Below are 17,933 nucleotides of genomic sequence, written 5' to 3'. Positions count from 1 at the left end.
AGAAGTGTGTTCAGAAGTGTTCAGGACAACAGGACAACAACAACAAGTTGCAAGTGTGCATATGTACAAGTGGAGTAGTGCAAGTGGAGTAGTGCAAGGCAGCCATTTTGGGTCTAAAAGTCCAGGATGTTATGTAGCTGAGGGTGGAGGGAGGAGAGGGGGGAGAGAGTTCAGGATCCTAACAGCCTGGTGTATGAAGCTGTTGGTGAGTCTGGTGGTGCGGGAGCGCAGGCTTCTGTACCTCTTCCCAGAGGGCAGTAGATCAAACAAATTGTGAGCGGGGTGACTTGCATCACTCACAATTTTGGTCGTCTTGCGGGTGAGGTGGGAGGTGTAAATGTCCTTCAGGGAGGGGAGTGAAGCAGCAATAATCCTTCCAGCTGTGTTCCCTATGCGCTGCAGGGCTTTCCTGTTGTATTCAGTGCAGCTTCCGCCCCACACAGCGATACAGCTGGAGAGGATGCTCTCAATGGTGCCTCAAATCGTACCTAATCGTACCCAAAGTGCTCCACAAACAAAGTGGAGAAGCTGCTTTTATCCATTATGCCCCCAAACTATGGAACACCCTGCCTCTGTACATCAAGCAGGCGAGTTCAGTAAATATTTTAAAAAAAGATCTGAAAACATACCTGTACAGGAAAGCTTTTAGTTAACTCATGTTATCCTGTAGACTACTTTTTCAGATTATTCTACATCTGCTGCTATTGGAGGGCGCAGCCAGCCAGAAGCAGATGGGCTCCCCCTATTAAGTCAGGTTCTGCTCAAGGTTTCTTCCTGGAATATGGGAGTTTTTCCTTGCCACAGTTGCCATATGGCGTGCTTGTGGGGGGTAAAGGGTTAAGGCTGCCAGTCTTATGACATGTTATTTTCTATATTTTTGATATGTTGCTGAGTTGATCATAAACGGCCCCAGCAATGAAGAAAAGTGATTGATAATGACTGACTGACTATTATTGTGTTACATGCTTCAAATGTAAAGCACTTTGAGCTGCATTCTGTGTATGAAAGGTGCTATACAAATAAAGCTTATTATTATTATTATTATTATTATTATTATACTAAGGGGACTCTGGCCAGTTAGTTTCATGTCCCTCAAACAGGAAATACCAGCTAAACAAATAATCCACTAGGGCTACTAATGGTCCCTTTAGTCTGGGATTAGTTGCAGTCTGAGCGTGTTACTGGTCAAGAGTGTGTCACCAATTCCCACTCACCAGTGACAGCCGTTGATCCATGACAATGGATCTCTTCAAAGCTGACTAATCTAATGCAATGATCAGAAATACAAGCAGGTGTCCGTTGTTTGGAACTCTTTGTGGCAGCACAGCCACAAACTAAAAAAAAGATAAAAGAAGAAAGAAATAAGTGCATGTGAATGCATAAATTGTGCTTACAAGCAATATCCAACAGATGTCGCGCTAATCTTTACAACATTTACCCATGCCTTTACCACAAACGCGTTTTCATAGCTTTGAGCCAACGGCGTGCCGTACGCTCCGGATTGTCACAAAGTTGTCAAACGTGTTAGCACTGTTACTTTCAATCGTACATTTTTTTACTGTGTTTGTAGACAATATTGAGGTCATTGGCTAAACCATGTCGTGGTGAGAAAATAATTATTAGTCAATCCATGCCGAACTAAGTAACGTTAGAGCGCCGACCCTGCAGTCTCTACCTAAGGAGCTAACAAACTTAGCTAGCTGCTAATGACATGGAACTGCAAACGTTACTACTGGGAGTATTATCTGGATGCAGTGTGATAGTCCTTTGTTTTGTTGTCCGACTTGTAGTTGTTCTTCAGAAAGGTCCAGAATGTAAGCCTGGGACGAAGGGATCTGTATGTGTACTAGTCGTAGCGGGATCTGGTATGGCATAAGCAAGCGTTCTACTTTGCTAGCATTCTAACTTGCAATATTTGTATTAGCCTACGACTGTTGTCCCATGTTTATGTACATCTACAGCCACTGCTTTAAAGTCGATTGGTTTAAAGTTGCAGTTATTTTATTGTTGGTGGGTCAGATATGCGAACTGTAGAGGAATTATCTTATTTCTGTATTGTCCTGTAACTATGCCATATGTTTATCTGAATGTTGTACAAATGTAGTAGCCCACCTGGATTCAGCCTTTTTGATTCTTGGGACTGCAGGGTAACCTTGCCTTGTCAGTTTTGTTTTCCCATGAGCAGTAGGACTTGTGCCAGTGACGTCATATTCACCCTAATGTGTCATTAATTAATTGTGCATGCCTTTATTAGGCCTATATATATTTTTTTATTATTATTTTTTTGTGGAGTTTTTATTACTTTTCCTTGACTATATGGCCACCTTAACTGCCATAGCTTCATGCTTGATTTGGGGAAAGATTTCTGGATTTTATAAGTCATTATTCTCATTTAATGTGAAGTCTAGTACCAACAAAACTGTTAGCCTACATAAGTAACACTATTTTTTTTATTATACAAGATACAAGATACAAGGAAGTTTATTGTCACATGCATATAGTTACTGGAAGTAAGAAATGCAGTGAAATTATGTCTGGTGTCAGCCTATTTGTGCATTTTGGGGGGGGGGGGGGGTAAAAAGTGCAGTAGAAGAGGGGTTTAGTAGATTAAGTGGCAAGGGCTGCATAAAAAAGGTGGGGGAGGATTGGGATTGGGTGGGGGGCACCAACAAGGAGCACCCAAGAGCAAAAGTCAGGCCAATAAATGGCTGAGTTATGCACAAGTATGCTGTAGGATTTTGTTGGGCACTTATGACGAATATGTGATTTTTTGTTTGTAAACAGGTGGCCATACGACTGAGATTCTGCGCTTGGTTGGAAGTTTGTCCGAATCCTACAGGCCACGGCACTATGTCATCGCGGACACAGATAAGATGAGCGAGGACAAGATCCACAGCGCTGAAAGCTCTCGAGGAGACACTCTGAAGAATCTCCAGGTCAGTAAACTCTACTGTGACCTGAGGATTCAGGCTGTAAAAGCATGCAGATTTGTGCTTACGCAGCAAGTCTTGTGCTGACACGTCATGTGGAATATATTATGCATTACTCTGTCAGGCAACACAGAGTAATGCATAATATGCAGAATGTTTTGACATCAGTTTCAAATGTTGCATCATAGGCCCTATAGGCTGGTTCATTTTAGGCTGCATGAACAGTATGCAAGTTAACGTGAATTTCAAGCATCTCTTCCAGTGTATTTTTTGGATGAAGATGAGCAATACCAAGCATTCTTAAGTGATGTAGTGCTTCAAAATCATTTTGATGGCAAACTAACTTGTAATAGAGAGAATGGCATGTAAACTTCACGTCTATGGAGAACAAGCTTTGCAATTCACTCTCCTCCGACCAGGAGAATCACAATGGCACTCTGGTGCAATAGCCTACTGTTTGTAAAAATTGTGTAATATTGCCTTGTCAGTCGACATGGCTCTTTTGAGATTATCTGTGCCGGTTTGTAAACAAATCCACATGTACCATGTGCAGGAGGAAGGGTGCACGCCACTAGTATTCACAATCGAACTCAGTCGAAGTCAGTAGACATCTCCACAACAGAGTGTTTCATTATTGCGTGTGTGTGTCTCTGTGTGTGTCTCTGTGTGTGTCTCTGTGTGTGTCTCTGTGTCTGTGTCTGTGTCTGTGTGTGTGTGTGTGTGATTCTGTGTGTGTGTGTGTTTGTGTTCCGTTCACCAGTACACCATTCATCGGATCCCTCGCAGTCGTGAGGTGCGCCAGTCCTGGAGCTCGTCAGTGGTCAGCACCCTGAGCGCCCTGCTCTACTCCGTGCCACTGGCCTTCCAACTGCGGCCCGATGTGGTAGGTTCATAGACCTTCTCTCCGTCACTTTCTTGTCATGCTCCTGGCTGTCCCAACAATACAGATAATCCTTAATATAAACAATCAGAACAGGTAGGTGAAGAAAGTTTTTTTGCAGTGTCTATATGGAGCCTTAATCCCCCTTTATCAGCCCTAGAGCTTGAGAGATGCTTTTGTTATTTCAGTGATAAAACAGGTTTGGCCAGATGGACATAGCTGGAAAATGTCACAGACGGAATTGAAAATGAATTTCATCGTCTCACTATTGAGTTGTTTTTTCGTGAGGAGGTCGTTTTGATACATTAAGCTTTTGTGAAGAGACCTTAAATGATCATGGAATACAGTCAAATGAAAAGCTTATTTGAGCCATTTGCCACAAATTGCCATAGGGAGGCAGTGTTGAAGCAGAAATCAGGCCTGTTGAATTGTCTGATCTCCATGATCTAATATTCATTACCTATACATCATTCATGTCTATTAGTGGACCGCATCTATTCTTAGGTTGAATGTAGTTCATCTTGAGGCTTTCTGCTGTCATAGATGAGTTCCCTCTGTGACATATAGTGACTCCATGCAGTGTTGTTTGAGTAAGCATTCACTACTCACTGTACTCGAGAACTCAAAAGTTGATTCTGCAGACGCATGCATTTTCTCAAAACACTCCCATTATATTTGGAAAGCACTCCTCCAGTTGACAGCTGGTAGACTTTTCAGATGTATTTATGAGTCAGATTTCAGATTTCTAGATGAAGCATGTGCAAGGCTGTCTCTGCAGAAACATCATACTCAATGGTGAATACAGTATATGTTTTTATCCATGCTGAGCCTTGCAATCTTGCTTTCGGAGAAGTATTCAGGGACTCATGGTGGTGTTGGTCATCTCTGATTGCACTGGGGATGTGTTTCATGTCAGCTATAGAGAGAGTTACCATAAAGTCTGATTCCGGCCTGATGGTGGTGATTCAATCGGCATTAGCGCATCAGGAGCCATTCCACGCTGACCAGTGGGTGAGGCTTTTGTGTTCCACCCCACAGCCTCATCGGTTGGCCTAGACTGATCCTGGACACTTCTGACCTGATTACTGATTACTGATCATGCCCCTGTGAGCCAGAGATCACTGTCAGCGGAAAAAAAAAAAGATTGGATTGGATAGTCTGGATAGATTAAAGAGCGCTGGTCTCCCCGCGTTCTCCCCCAGCGGTAAGAGGGGGAAAGTGATTGAGTGAGTGGAGAGAAAGGAGAGAAAAGGGGGCTGGGGAAAGGAGAAGTGGAGTGCTTAAATTGTTCTGCAGGAATGAACAGTGGAGGCAGGCAGACAGACAGCAGCCCCCCCCCTCTCTCTCTCTCTCTCACACTCCTCTCCTCTGCTCTCCTCTGCTCTCTCCCTCTCTCTCACTCTCACACTCCTCTCCTCTGCTCTCCGCTCTTCCCCCTGCTGTTGTATAATGGTGGGGGCCGACCGAGGGGAGATGGGGAGCAGCAGAGCGGGGAGCGGGAACAGGAGGGGGAGGGGGACGGTGGTGGGTGGTGGGGGATCTTGTTCGCAGGATGTGGCAGGACCTGACTGGCTCCTCCGCCAGCTGTGAGCCTCCGGCCTTCTCCGCTCGCGGCAGGGAGGGGCCAAAACAGTGTTGGATTTCGCCATTGCCACGACAACTGGAGAGAGGGGGTGGGCTAGGGATTGAGCCTGGGGGGGGTGTGTGTGGGTGGGTGGGTGTGTGTGTGTGGGGGGGGGGGGGGGCGGGGGGGGATTGGAGAGTGACTAGGGAACCCACTACTTGTCTGCAGCTGAGAAAGGTGGACCAGTGTACAAGACAAAAGGCCTAAAGAGGGTTGACTGTAGACTTGCGGGAAAGCTGAGTTAGAGGAACTGTGAGTGTGTGTGTGAGTGAGTGAGTGTGTGTGTGTGTAGTGTGTAAGAATGAGAGAGAAAGTGAAAGTCAGCCAGACTGAAAGATTAGGCTCAGCAGGGTTAGATCAGCCTGACCTGTCAGAGCCGGACTGCCTACTGCTCCCTAATCTCTAATTAGCGTCCATTCTTCATCGGCTGCCGTCATTTTCCACTCCTCCTTTCAGCTCTGGCCACTGGCAGGAAGAAGAGGGGGAGAGTAAAAAAATGAAAGAGGGAAAAAGGAGAGGTGGGGTGATGAGTGAATGGTTCACAGAGTTTTCCAGGAAAACCTGAAGGGACGCTGTTGTGACTTTGTGACAAATTTCTATAGCTTATTACACACACACACACACACACACACACACACACACACACACACACACACACACACACACACACACACACAATAAAAACACACACACCCTTTTGATCTGATAACCATCTGTCACAGCTGGAAATTTGGAATTCTAACCTATTAACCCAGTACACTAATGGTGTAAAAAACCTGTCGCGTGGACAGTTTTTTTCAGAGGGACCATGTAATTCTTTTTTTTTTTTTTTTTTTTTTTGATGTCAGAAATTCCGTAATGGAGTTAGCACCATCTCACGTTACCACATTGGCCTCTATCTGCCTTAGTGGCTGTGGCCACTAACTTCCTTTTCAGTCCCGGTGTGTGCCTCCGTCAGCCCCTCTTCAGCAGACTGTTGTTTTAAAAAGGGTCCCCCCTCGTCCCGCGCTGGTCCATTAGGCCGCGTGGGTCAGCTCTTGGGGGAGCACATTCCTGGGTATGCGTCCGAAAGTCCTCCTCTTCCTCTCTTCTCCTCTCTGGTCTGTCTGTTTGTTTTTACCAAACTTGAGCATGTCTCGGACAGAGCTGGGAGCTGGAGAGGGATTGGATGCTGGCTGGCGAGAGAGAGAGTGGGCCTCACAGCAGCCCTTTTCTTTGGGCTGAACGAGATGGGGACGCATTCCGGGGCGCGGTCCGTCCGAAACGCGGGGGTCACCCCTGAAGGAGGGTGGGGGGATACTGGTGAAGAAGAGATGTTTTTTTCAGGCATTCTCTTGACCATAAATAGGCATGTGTGAGATCACAGCAGCCTCTTAACTCTCCATACTGCTGACACCCCCCCCCCCCCCTCCCCCACACACACACACACACACACACATACGCACACACACACACACATACACACACACACAAACACACCACCTCCAGATGTGTCAGCACAATCCTTACTGCTGACTGTGTCCCCAAAGTAACTTCATGATGGAAGCAGCACTGTCTGGGCCCAGCTAGAGTGAGGGAGAAGGAGGAGGAGGAGTGTGGGGGGGGGGGTCAAGATCATCATCATTCCGTCCATCGTTCCTACTGTTTCTCCCAACTTTGCTTATGTAACTAATTGAGAAATATGCCTTTCTTTTCTCCCCTGTAAAGCCTACTCGACTTTCCCTCAGGCTATCACTAACACATGGAGAGTAAGGGAGAGTATACAAGGTCACAGATGCCTTTTATAAAGCGTTGTTTAGACTAGCGCGGGGGCGATTAACTGATGCCAAACACCGGCAGTGTGGCACACTCAAGACATGGCAAGTAGTGACACTGGTGTTGCTGTGGCGATGCTTTACATAACTGGGCTGCTGAGGCTGTGCACTGCGTGCCGGGGGTTTAGCAGTCCAGGGAAATTGAATGGCCCTCCGAGGCCTACAGGTCGATGCTATCAGGCTGAAAGGCAGTTTGTGCCGGCAGGGCTTTTCGTCTACCTGGAACCGTTCCAAAAGCATGGCGGTTATCCAAGGAGCGTTCTGTCTCCTGCCATATCTGACTGTCCACTCCTCATTTTTCGTTCCGGCTCTCTTTCTGTTTTTTTTTGTCTTCCTCTGCTCTTCCTCTTTGAGTCTTTTAGTTCTTTGTCTTCTCTTCACTCTTGCCTCTGTTTGTCAGACACTGTAGATTGAACATCCTTGCCTTAGATGCTGACCTCCTTTGTCTCCCACCAAAGAATTTGTTTTAGATCTTCCCGACTTTGTGGATGGATCGAATGAATGCCCTTTGGCCAAAATGTATTACCCCATGCAGAAACTAAATGAAATCAGACAACCCACTAAACCACCAACCCCCTCCCAATAAATGAATAAATAAATAAAAAGACAGCACATGTGACACAGTAGCTTTTGAGTCATATGATTAACAAAAACAAATAACTGGGCCACCAGGCCCCTCATCCACATGCAGTTCCCTTCTGACCATCCCCTCGGTGAAGGAGGGAGAGCTGCTGGAGGAGGACTCTGCCGTGCTTCATCGGCTCCGTTTTTCCACATTTCTGTTTTCCTACTGAGCGTGCGCCTGCCGCTCGGCCTGCCATATGTTTCATCTTAACCTTATTAGGAAATAGTTAAAGAGGGGAATGGGAACAGGAATAGAATGGGATGAGATGGATCGCAATTTCACAGGCTTTGTTTGAGGAAAGATTACTACCAAATCGTCGGATCATTGTTTTCGCTCCTTCCTCGCCGCGGACATGCTATGTTCCAGCAGACAAGTTGATTGACAGCCGCAATCAGCTGCCAGGGGTCGAGATTCTGTGTGAATGCTTGTGAGGAGCTGTGAATGCTGGCGTAACCCTGAGATATTCCTTTTGCAGTATTAGCATTTGTGCGCTATATTACTGTAGCAGCAGTGAATATCATTTCCACATTTTAACAGTTCTTTGTCGTTAAGTTACATTTGCAGCGTAGCAGAGAGTCAATGAAAGATCTGGGATAGATCATCATAGGCTGTGGTAATCAGTGTGGTCGACCAAATCAGAGGAGTCTCAAACAAGCAGAGCTCGATATGTTTTAGACAAGCCGGCCATCTGTTTAAACAGACCCATAGCGACATCTCTGCAGCAGTTCCAACATGGCCCCCGACCTGCTCCCCTCTGTGGCGTTTCCAGCTGTCAAAAATAATAATAACAGCGGAGTCGTATATGCAGACAGCGATGCAAAACAGCTGTACAAACCCTCCGATATATCAAGGAGAGACACCCATGTAAGGGATATCGGCTGTGTGCTGGAACGGAAAAGAGGAATAGTCCCCTATAGTCTTTCATGTGAACTGATGAATTTTCCGTCGTCTTGCAAAATGTCTCGTTGGAAATTTATAGCGTTCTTTTTTAAGGTTCTCGAACTTGTTCTACGCTGCGAGCTCTCCATTGGATGATTTCAAGAGGAGTTCCACTTCAGAAGGTTACAAATGGCCGTGGCCTACCGGTTAGCGCTTCGGACTTGTAACCGGAGGGTTGCCGGTTCGAACCCCGACCAGTAGGCACGGCTGAAGTGCCCTTGAGCAAGGCACCTAACCCCTCACTGCTCCCCGAGCGCCGCTGTTGTTGCAGGCAGCTCACTGCGCCGGAATTAGTGTGTGCTTCACCTCACTGTGTGTTCACTGTGTGCTGAGTGTGTTTCACTAATTCACGGATTGGGATAAATGCAGAGACCAAATTTCCCTCACAGGAAAAAGAGTATATATACTTATACTTATACTATAAATAAAATCTGGACAAAGAGCCACAGTGGTGTTTAGATCAAACACCTTTAGGGTGTGCGTTTTCTTTGTGAGTTAGCCATTCGAGACCTCAGCCCTGCTATCTATCTGTCCTCGCTGCTTAAAAGCGGCCATCGTCGAATGTTGACACGGTGAGATGTTGTTTGCTTAGCAGCTCTCTGTTAGTGTTGCCGTCTGCACACACACGTTCGAGAGAACACTCTTCCCACCAAGGCCCTCTGTGTAGTAGTCAGAACGAGACTACAATGTTTCATGTTTCATTGGATTCCCAGTGTTGCGATAACAAAGGATAACTCGAGGCTAGTATTTAATTGGGCTGCTGTCGTCTGTGCTTAGACTCTATGCAGGTCTTATCATCTCACTGGAACTTTGGTGAAACATGTTGACGTGTTTTATGAGCAGATAACACCTGCTGTCTAGTCGGGCGAGGCATTGACTCACCTCGTCTGCTCTTGGTGGGTGATTCAGAAAGTGACACGCTAGCTGACGACAGGTGAGCACACCTCCTGATAATATATTTGGGGGCGATGATATATGTCTCCCACCACGGTGACCTCATCAGGTGTGTGATTCCTCACCTGTCTCAACAGCTCAGCCTCGGACTGTCTTCTTTCCTCTTTCAAGGAGGTGTGTGTGTGCCTCAACAGAGCAGTCTGAGTCTGTAGTGTTCCTTATTACTGTCAAATGTCTCTCTGTCTCTCCCTCTCTCTCTCTGACCCACACGCTTTCTCACGTAGACACTTGCTATGTGCACTGTTACGGAATTTCATTCTGGTGGGCTTAGGTCATCAGCAAGCGCACGTGACATGCGCCTGTAATTTTCAGCTGTCACCAGAGCGCAATTCTCCGGGCCAGTGAGAGCTGCCGCACAACTTGGCAATGCTCTGACAAGCATTTCCCCTGCGGGTGTCTGTGTGTGTGTATACACACATAATAGTTTTCTGAGACTACCCAGCTGCGCGCTGTTTATCAACTGAAAAGATAAGCTGCAGATAGCATTTCAGTGCTGCTCTTTGTAACGATTAGTGAAGAGCAGCCAAGGGCCTCTTTCCCCAAAAGGATTGCGGCACTAAAGTCATTATTATGTTAAAATAACTGGATATTTCCTTGCTGTGAGATAGGTGTGACATGTCTTGCTTGTTTCTGTGTATCCAGATGTGCCTATATAGAATACAGCTATAAGGTGACATTGGCCATACTCCTTTAGTCATTGAAATAATGTCACATGCCTTTGTCACATATGTGATATTATAGTATATGCATTGTCATTAATGTGAGTAACGCTGTCAAGCTGCAGCATGTTCTGTATGGCATATGTATTGAGGGATGTGTGTCTTCAATGCTTGCATAGGTACTGTAAGTGGGTTAAAAATTGAGTTCATGTGTGTTCAATGTGTCTTCATGGTTATGGTTATGGTTATGGGATTTGGCAGACGCCTTTGTCCAAAGCGACATGGATGGGGTATGGGTCCACAGAGCTTGTCACAAAATGCCCCAAACCTGCATTGTGCTCGTATGCATTAGTGGTATCTGGTTGTGTTAAAAGTGTGCATTTGTGCATTTCTCTGCCAGTTAGCTGTAAACAGCGAGTAGTGAGTGAGTGAGTTCGGGAGGGAGTGAGTGAGCAGTGGGCTGAATGGCGTGTGTTTTCGAGCGCTCTGGGCAGAAAGGCCCAGAGGGGTGCCGGCCTGCCGGGCAGAGCTTGTTGTCCCAACCCCCTGGACGCTGCCAGCTAAAGCATGCGCGGAATGTTCCGGCCCAGGTTTATGAATGCGGCGCTACACTAGCGAACGGCAGGCTTCACAGAGAATGCTGCACTAGCGAACGGCAGGCTTCACAGAGAATGCTGCACTAGCGAACGGCAGGCTTCACAGAGAATGTTGCCTCGCCGCATGTCATTCTTTCTCTCCAACTCCATCTCTTCAACTTGTCTCTCTCACACGTCTCTCTTTCCTGTCTCTGTCTTTCATCCCCTGTTTCTCCTTCAACTTGTTTTTTCCCCCTCTTCTCTCTCCCTCCCTCTCTTTATTCCTCTCTCTCCCTCTCTCTGTCTCCCTCTCTCCCTCCCTTCCTCTCTCTGTCCGTCTGTCTTTCGCAAAACCACCAGTGCTTCCAGAGGCGAGTTAATGCTCCAATCCACCCCAATAACCCAAGTCATCTTCCAGCCCAGCAAGAGACGCATTTTTTCCTAGACGACGTCATGTGAAACAGAGCGGTTGCGGGTGGGGGGGGGGGAGGTGGATGAGCGCACCGGCAGCAGCAGCAGTAGTCAGATGTCAGAGGTCACGTCTCGGCCGCCGCCAGTAACGCACCGCAGGCCGCTCTTCTTGGTGGCTGTAACACACCTTAGAAAACTGTGAATTAGAGGTCATCCAAGATGACCTCGCCTCAATCCCCAGACCCTTCGAAAAGTTAATTATGGACAAGAAATGTGGTTCTGTCACGAAGCTGGCGGCTTTTAGTCGTCCTTGCAGCTCTCTTGTTACACCCTCCTCACAGCTGCCTGTGTTACGAGGGAGAGCAGTGACAGCAGTGTGTGTGTGTGTGTGTGTGTCCCTTTACAGGAGGTGATTTATTTTCTGTTGACTGTTCACATTGTCCCCAGGCCAGTTTGCACCCTCATGTTTACTGATGATCGCTGTTTTTTTTTTTTCTGAGACCAGCCTGCAAATGTTCCTCTGATTGCTGTGAGCCAGAAGCCATAACCCCCTCCAAGCCTGACGCACCACCTCACTGCAGGGTGTCGATGACCTCATCTCCATTCGGCTACTTCTAAAATCTTTTATGGACACAAATGTTACATAGTCTAAGACCCAGTGGAATAATTCTGGACTGATACCAAGCTCTCTCTAAACTTGCTATGTCTATTATTGCTGGGTTTCTGTGCTGCTGCTTGTAGGCCCTGTGTCGGTTTGTGTTGTGGGCTGTATTGTGACAGTTGTCCCTTTTGGGATCAGTCCGTCTAAGTTGTTCAAGGGTTTTTATTGGATGTTATTATGACCGCCACGCAGCGAATGTCCAAATTTCCGTCAAGGATTCCCGGGAAACTGAAAGACCGGGGTACACGAAACTTGGTGGGCATGTACCCCCACATGGACAGCATGGAACCGTCATTTTTCGTTTTGATCTGTAGCCCCCCCGCTGGACTGGACCCCCGAAAGGAGGGTAGGGCAGACACAGTTCTCTGTGAATATCTTGAGAACCGTAGGGCCTAGGATGACCAATTTTTCGCATTGTTTGCATCCAGGGGTCATGTAAACCCATTCCATATGCACACATGTGCATAAACAGATACACACGCACACACAAACATTCACAGTAATCCTACGTATGACACATACTCACACAGTAGACAAATATACACATGCATCCACATGCACACACACAGGCACATAAACAGGCAAACACACAAGCACATGCACATGCACGCACACACACCCACCCACACACCCACACACACATAAACATAAACATGTACATGCACACAATTCAAGAATTTCTCAGAATTATGAACAGGCAAGATGGGGGTGGGGTTGTATAAAATGTATATTACATGTGAAATCTATGAACTAATCATGTTTTGGTACTTGTTGTCTAGCAGATACCAGTGAGAATTGAGTGTGCATAATGCAATTCAGTGAGACAGTTAGAATCATATATGCCTTTCAGCGTGACTTATTTTTGTGGAAAACATGTGCTGGACTGGGCGGCGGTTATATTTTGTACCGCTCTGCGGTACATCTAGTTCTTACAGTTACTGTAGATGTCTTGACTTAGACTTTGGGAGATTTTTTTTCTATGGAAAGTGATTTATTTGGTATTTTTATATCTGTCAGACCACCTTAAATCCTGTTACAGTGTGAAAAGAACAGGCTAAACAGTACAGTACAGTTGATTTTCAGTATCAACAAAACACACTTCTACCCACAGAACCCTTTTATCTCCTCCATTGCACTCTCCCAGGTGATATTAAGCTGTGTCTGTCTGACATAAAGTCTGTTAAAGAAACTTAACAGAAATCTCAGTAAGGGACAATATCATCAGGGAACCTAGCAACTGAACCTTCATCCCAATGTAATGAGTCTATCAACTTGGTCCCTCTTGCACAAAAGATCCACTGTTGTCTCAGCTCCCCCTCCCACCTAGCCTGTGAGCCAGGGGGGTTGGGACAGGGCAGTGTGACTGGAAGCACAGTCCATGCCTCCTCCAAGATGGTCTGGCAGCTTTTGGGATGGATTCTCCAGACCCTGTCTCCTCGCTCTGCAGCAGTCTGCCGGCCTTCCTGTGTAGCTCCACACACCATAACTGTCACAAGTGTGATTATACAGACTGATCCATCACCCCCCCCCCCCCCCCCCCACTCATACACACACTCATACACACACACACACACACACACACACATACTCATACACACACTCATACACACACACACACACACACTCATACACACACACATTCACACACACTCATTCTCACACACACACACACACACACACACACACACATTCACACACACTCATTCTCACACACTCATTCTCACACTCATACACACACACACACACACACACACTCATTCACACACACTCATTCTCACACACATTCACACACACACACACTCATACACACACTCGCACAGTAACCTCTGTGTGTCTGATCACGTCGGGAGACAAGGGTGTCGTGACGTCGTGTGTTCCGTTCCCAGCGCAAGTAGAGGCCCGTTTTTTAAGTAAGGATAATGTATAGAACGCCTATGGTGTCAAAATTACCCTCACCGGTCATTACTGGGAAAATAAGTCCCAACAGGGTGAACCGGACCCCGACGCACAGCGGAGGGGTCTTGTTCCTCCCTGAAGGGACTTATTTTCCCAATAATGACCGGCGTTCTATACATTATCCCGCTTATTACACGGCTACTTGCCAAAACGAAGCAATAAATTCCCCACGATGTGACTCTTTAGCCTACATAGCCTAGGCTATAGCCTATTTGTTACCGTTTCATCGTGGCTTTTGGTGAGAAACAAATAGTTAGCAACAGCACATGCTGAACTTGAATCAAACATTCTTTAGAACACAGCTGATCAACCGTCTGCTTTCACTTTTGAAGATAGATCGATAGATAGATACTTTATTGATCCCCAGGGGAAATTCAAGGTCTCAGCAGCATACATACAACACAAACACATTCTTTAACAGCAGAAAGAGTAATTAAAGTATATAATATAAAAACACAACTAAGGGTTGTGAATGAAGTTCCAGTCCTTGCGCAGTAATATGAAAGACGTAAATTAGAAGCACAAAACCCATTTTCCTTGACAACGGTCTGTTGTTGAGAATTAGCAGACCGCCGAACGTTGGGAAGGCCCATTCAAGTGAATGGAGCATTCTGCAGCACTCTGAAGAGCCGTGTAATAACGCTGCCTAACAGAACATCCAGCTGAACTATAGTAATGAACACTACTTTAATCATTTCCATATTTAATGTTACGCACATATTTAATTTGCGTAACATTAAATGCAGTGCAGTGAATCATCGGTTTGTTCCGCACCCGCGAACGCACCTCTCTCATCCCGCCCGCTCCCGCAAAGAGCTTTCAAAAGTTGTCCCGCGCCGCACTCTTTTGCATCGGGACCCGCGGGTCTACCGTGGGAGTGCAGACCTCTACCTAGCCCTATATTTCTGAGTCTTGCAACCATTTGTATGTGTATGTGTATGTGTATGTGTGTGTATGTCTGTATGTGTATGTGTGTATGTGTGTCTGTATGTGTATGTGTATGTCTGTATGTGTATGTGTGTGTCTGTGTGTGTGTGTGTGTATGTGTATGTATGTATATGTATGCGTGTACGCGTGTGTGTGTACGTGTATGTATGCGTGTACGTGTGTGTGTATGTGTATGTATGCGTGTATGTGTGTGTGTGCGTGCAGATGTATATTTCTGAGCCTTTGCAACCCTACATTTCTATGTGTATGTGTGTCGTTTCAGGTGCTGTGTAACGGGCCAGGAACGTGTGTGCCTCTGTGTGCGGCCGGGCTAATGCTCGGGATCCTGGGACTGAAGAGGGTGGTGCTGGTCTACGTGGAGAGCATTTGCCGTGTGGAGACCCTATCTCTTTCCGGAAAGATCCTCTACCACCTGGCGGACTACTTCTTTGTGCAGTGGGCCAGCCTAAAGGACAAATATCCTAAAGCAATTTACATGGGGAGGATTGTGTAATCATAACTCCAGTTTTTGAACTCAACTGGACCATACTCAAGACTTCTTTTTTTATGTAAATCATGTGTACACAGATGTAATGGTGCAAGTGGGGTTGATCATTTGGTGGTAGTTAGTGTATTTGTGTCATTGAACTTTACCATTGATCTTGTCATCTAACTCGTGGTCTGGCACAACCATTTGTGTGAAACTGTGAAAATGTTACATCAGGTTTTAGCTATTTGGAAAATGACATCCACTCAAGAACTGTAAACGGTGTCCAATACCGACAGCGAGGCGTAGGTGAAACTGCTTCATGCCTAAATCAAGAAGCCCTTGTTGTGAAGTTGCCAAGGCTCTCTCTCTCTCGAATGTAACTGTGCAGCCGTGAAGTGACAGGCCGACGGCCAAGGTGACGACAGACGGCCGCCTCGGCGCTCTCGATGCCGTGACAGCTCCCCGCCGCTCCCCACGCAGAAGAAAAGGCAAGACTCCGCAGGACAGCTTTAGCTAGCGCAGATGGCATCTGCAGAGGGACACCTCCATGAGGAAACACTTCTGAGCAGAGCTGACAGGGCTGCATTGTTCTGCAATGACGCGCTGCATTTGGTCTGAATAGAATTGGAAAAAGAATTGATGAGGAACTGATGTGTATTTCTTTCATCATCATGATTATTTTTTGTTGTTTTGTTGAAGTTTGGTCTAATAACCCCTTTGAATCCTGTGCTGTGGGATGTGCAGATTCGCAGCTTACTTACTACAGTGCTACATGCCGAGCAAAGTCATATGTTATCATAGAGACAAATAAGACATGCTGGGTGTGTTGGTTTTTCTTTAGATCTGAATGAGGAATTATTCATGCATTTGCAAACATCAGTTGCATTTCCTGGAAACTGTGTATGGGTGCAGTTCTCAGAGATTAAATCAACTCTGCTGTTTCACTTAAATATCAGTCAACTTTGATCATAGGAATTGGTCACACTTGCTGTAGAAACCAACAGCTGAAGGGACATTCTCACTGCCCATGCTAAAAGTTATGCTCTCTCAAGGTTCATTTTGACATCTTCTCAGGACAGGCTTCCAAATGGGGCAGATTTTCCATTGTTTGGGATTTCCTGTCCCTCGCCTGTGATGGACCTCTTCAAGCAGAGTTTACCCAGAGAGGAAGTGAGCTGAATAATTGAAATGTTTGGTTTTACAACAGCAATAAGAGGTTAAGAGGGAGGGAGGGAGGGGGGTCTGTTTTTTGGGGGGAGAGGAAGGAAAACCATGGATTTGCAGAAAGATGGGCTATTTTGGGCCTTATCTTTGCACACCAGCAGAGGCCACACACACTGCTACAGCTGTTGCTTGCGATACAGCAAGAGTACAGCATTGATGACGGGAGTTAGTTTAGGTCATGTTTTCATAATGACGGAGTAGCATGTGTATGTTATTCCCCCCTCCCCATCCCTGAGTCAGCTTCAGACATGTATATCATAGCTCTCATTGCAGTGCCAATTAAATATCTTCTATGCAGGTTACTTAATGAGTATACATTATGACTTCACGGTTGAATTTCACCCAATAGTTCCACTGAAAAAGTCCCTGGATGTCACACGTAAAGCCTAATATGAAATCCAGACAGTGCTGTGGTTTTATGCAGGGTGTCAAAAAAAAGAGTGGGGAAAAGTATTTCAGCGAGTACTGAGCAGCAAAAACAGAGATTGCCTCGATCATATACCATACCAGCTCACAGTCAATAGATCCCATCCAGGTCTGGATTAGTGAATCCTTCAAGTTAGGGCTACTGGACCAAACCGGACTGGCTGCTTGTGCGTCTGTCCCCTCTATCTATGAGCCGCTCGCGGATGACTGGGTGTTGTTATTGGCAACCCATCCGCAACCGGCTCGATGCAATGTGAACGACCGGCAGAGCGACGCTGAAGAGGAGAGGCAGGCCTCGGCCATGGCTGGACTCCAGCTCCTGCTGCTGGGGTAAACTGATCTGACCGGAGGAGGGGGCAGTAGCTGGGGTGGGGGGTTGTGAGTCAGGCAGGGGATGCTTCTAAAACCTCCCTCCTGCTGCCTGGACGATACTGAGTCCGACAGGAGCAGCCGAGCCCCTAATGAGAGTCTGTGCTGCTTCATCAGCCACAGCCTGCGCTTCCACTTACGGAGATATTCACGTCACGCTTATCCGTGTCACTATTCCTACGGGCAGTGACTGTCCCTAAGTGGTGTAGTGCTCTAAAATTACCTTAATTACACCGCTGGATCCCTGTGGGTGTTGAGAGAGCGAGAGAGAACCAGTGGACTGGATACTCCTGCAAGACAGACACACAAAACTGCTGTAGGTGTTCCCCTACAGCTCCCTAGCCCCATGTGCTGAGTAGAGGGCAGAGGCATGGTCTTATAACTCACCACAGACCTCTCCCAACACTTTCTAGTGAAATTGTAGCCCCTAATCAGACTGACCTAAATCTTTTCAGATGGAGTTCTTTTT

At 46.5% G+C, this 17,933-nt stretch overlaps 1 protein-coding gene across 2 annotated transcripts; it reads left to right on the top strand.

The window, feature by feature from the left end:
- Positions 1-1,463: 1,463 nt before the first annotated feature.
- alg14 (ALG14 UDP-N-acetylglucosaminyltransferase subunit) lies at positions 1,464-16,395 on the top strand. 2 transcript variants are annotated; one of them, XM_042067572.1, is made up of 4 exons: positions 1,464-1,814; positions 2,785-2,936; positions 3,691-3,813; positions 15,239-16,395. In XM_042067572.1, exons 1-4 carry the CDS (start codon positions 1,712-1,714, stop codon positions 15,467-15,469), a joined length of 609 nt encoding a protein of 202 aa, XP_041923506.1. In that variant the 5' UTR covers positions 1,464-1,711; the 3' UTR covers positions 15,470-16,395. The 2 variants fall into 2 exon arrangements, with proteins under 2 accessions (XP_041923506.1, XP_041923505.1); XM_042067571.1 differs by having other exon boundaries at positions 1,465-1,865.
- The last annotated feature ends 1,538 nt before the right edge of the window (positions 16,396-17,933 follow it).

Source organism: Alosa sapidissima, chromosome 17 (assembly GCF_018492685.1).
Source record: "Alosa sapidissima isolate fAloSap1 chromosome 17, fAloSap1.pri, whole genome shotgun sequence".
Taxonomy (NCBI): Eukaryota; Metazoa; Chordata; class Actinopteri; order Clupeiformes; family Clupeidae; genus Alosa; species Alosa sapidissima.
This window is presented reverse-complemented; position numbering and strand designations above follow the sequence as displayed.

What these genes read in the sequence shown, in the direction of transcription:
- alg14 (XM_042067571.1), top strand. Translation starts at nt 1,712, where the DNA reads ATGGAACTGCAAACGTTACTACTGGGAGTATTATCTGGATGCAGTGTG. An exon ending in ACTAGTCGTAGCGGGATCTG is followed by an intron (nt 1,866 to 2,784) that starts GTATGGCATAAG and finishes GTTTGTAAACAG; the next exon opens with GTGGCCATACGACTGAGATT. An exon ending in TCCAACTGCGGCCCGATGTG is followed by an intron (nt 3,814 to 15,238) that starts GTAGGTTCATAG and finishes GTGTCGTTTCAG; the next exon opens with GTGCTGTGTAACGGGCCAGG.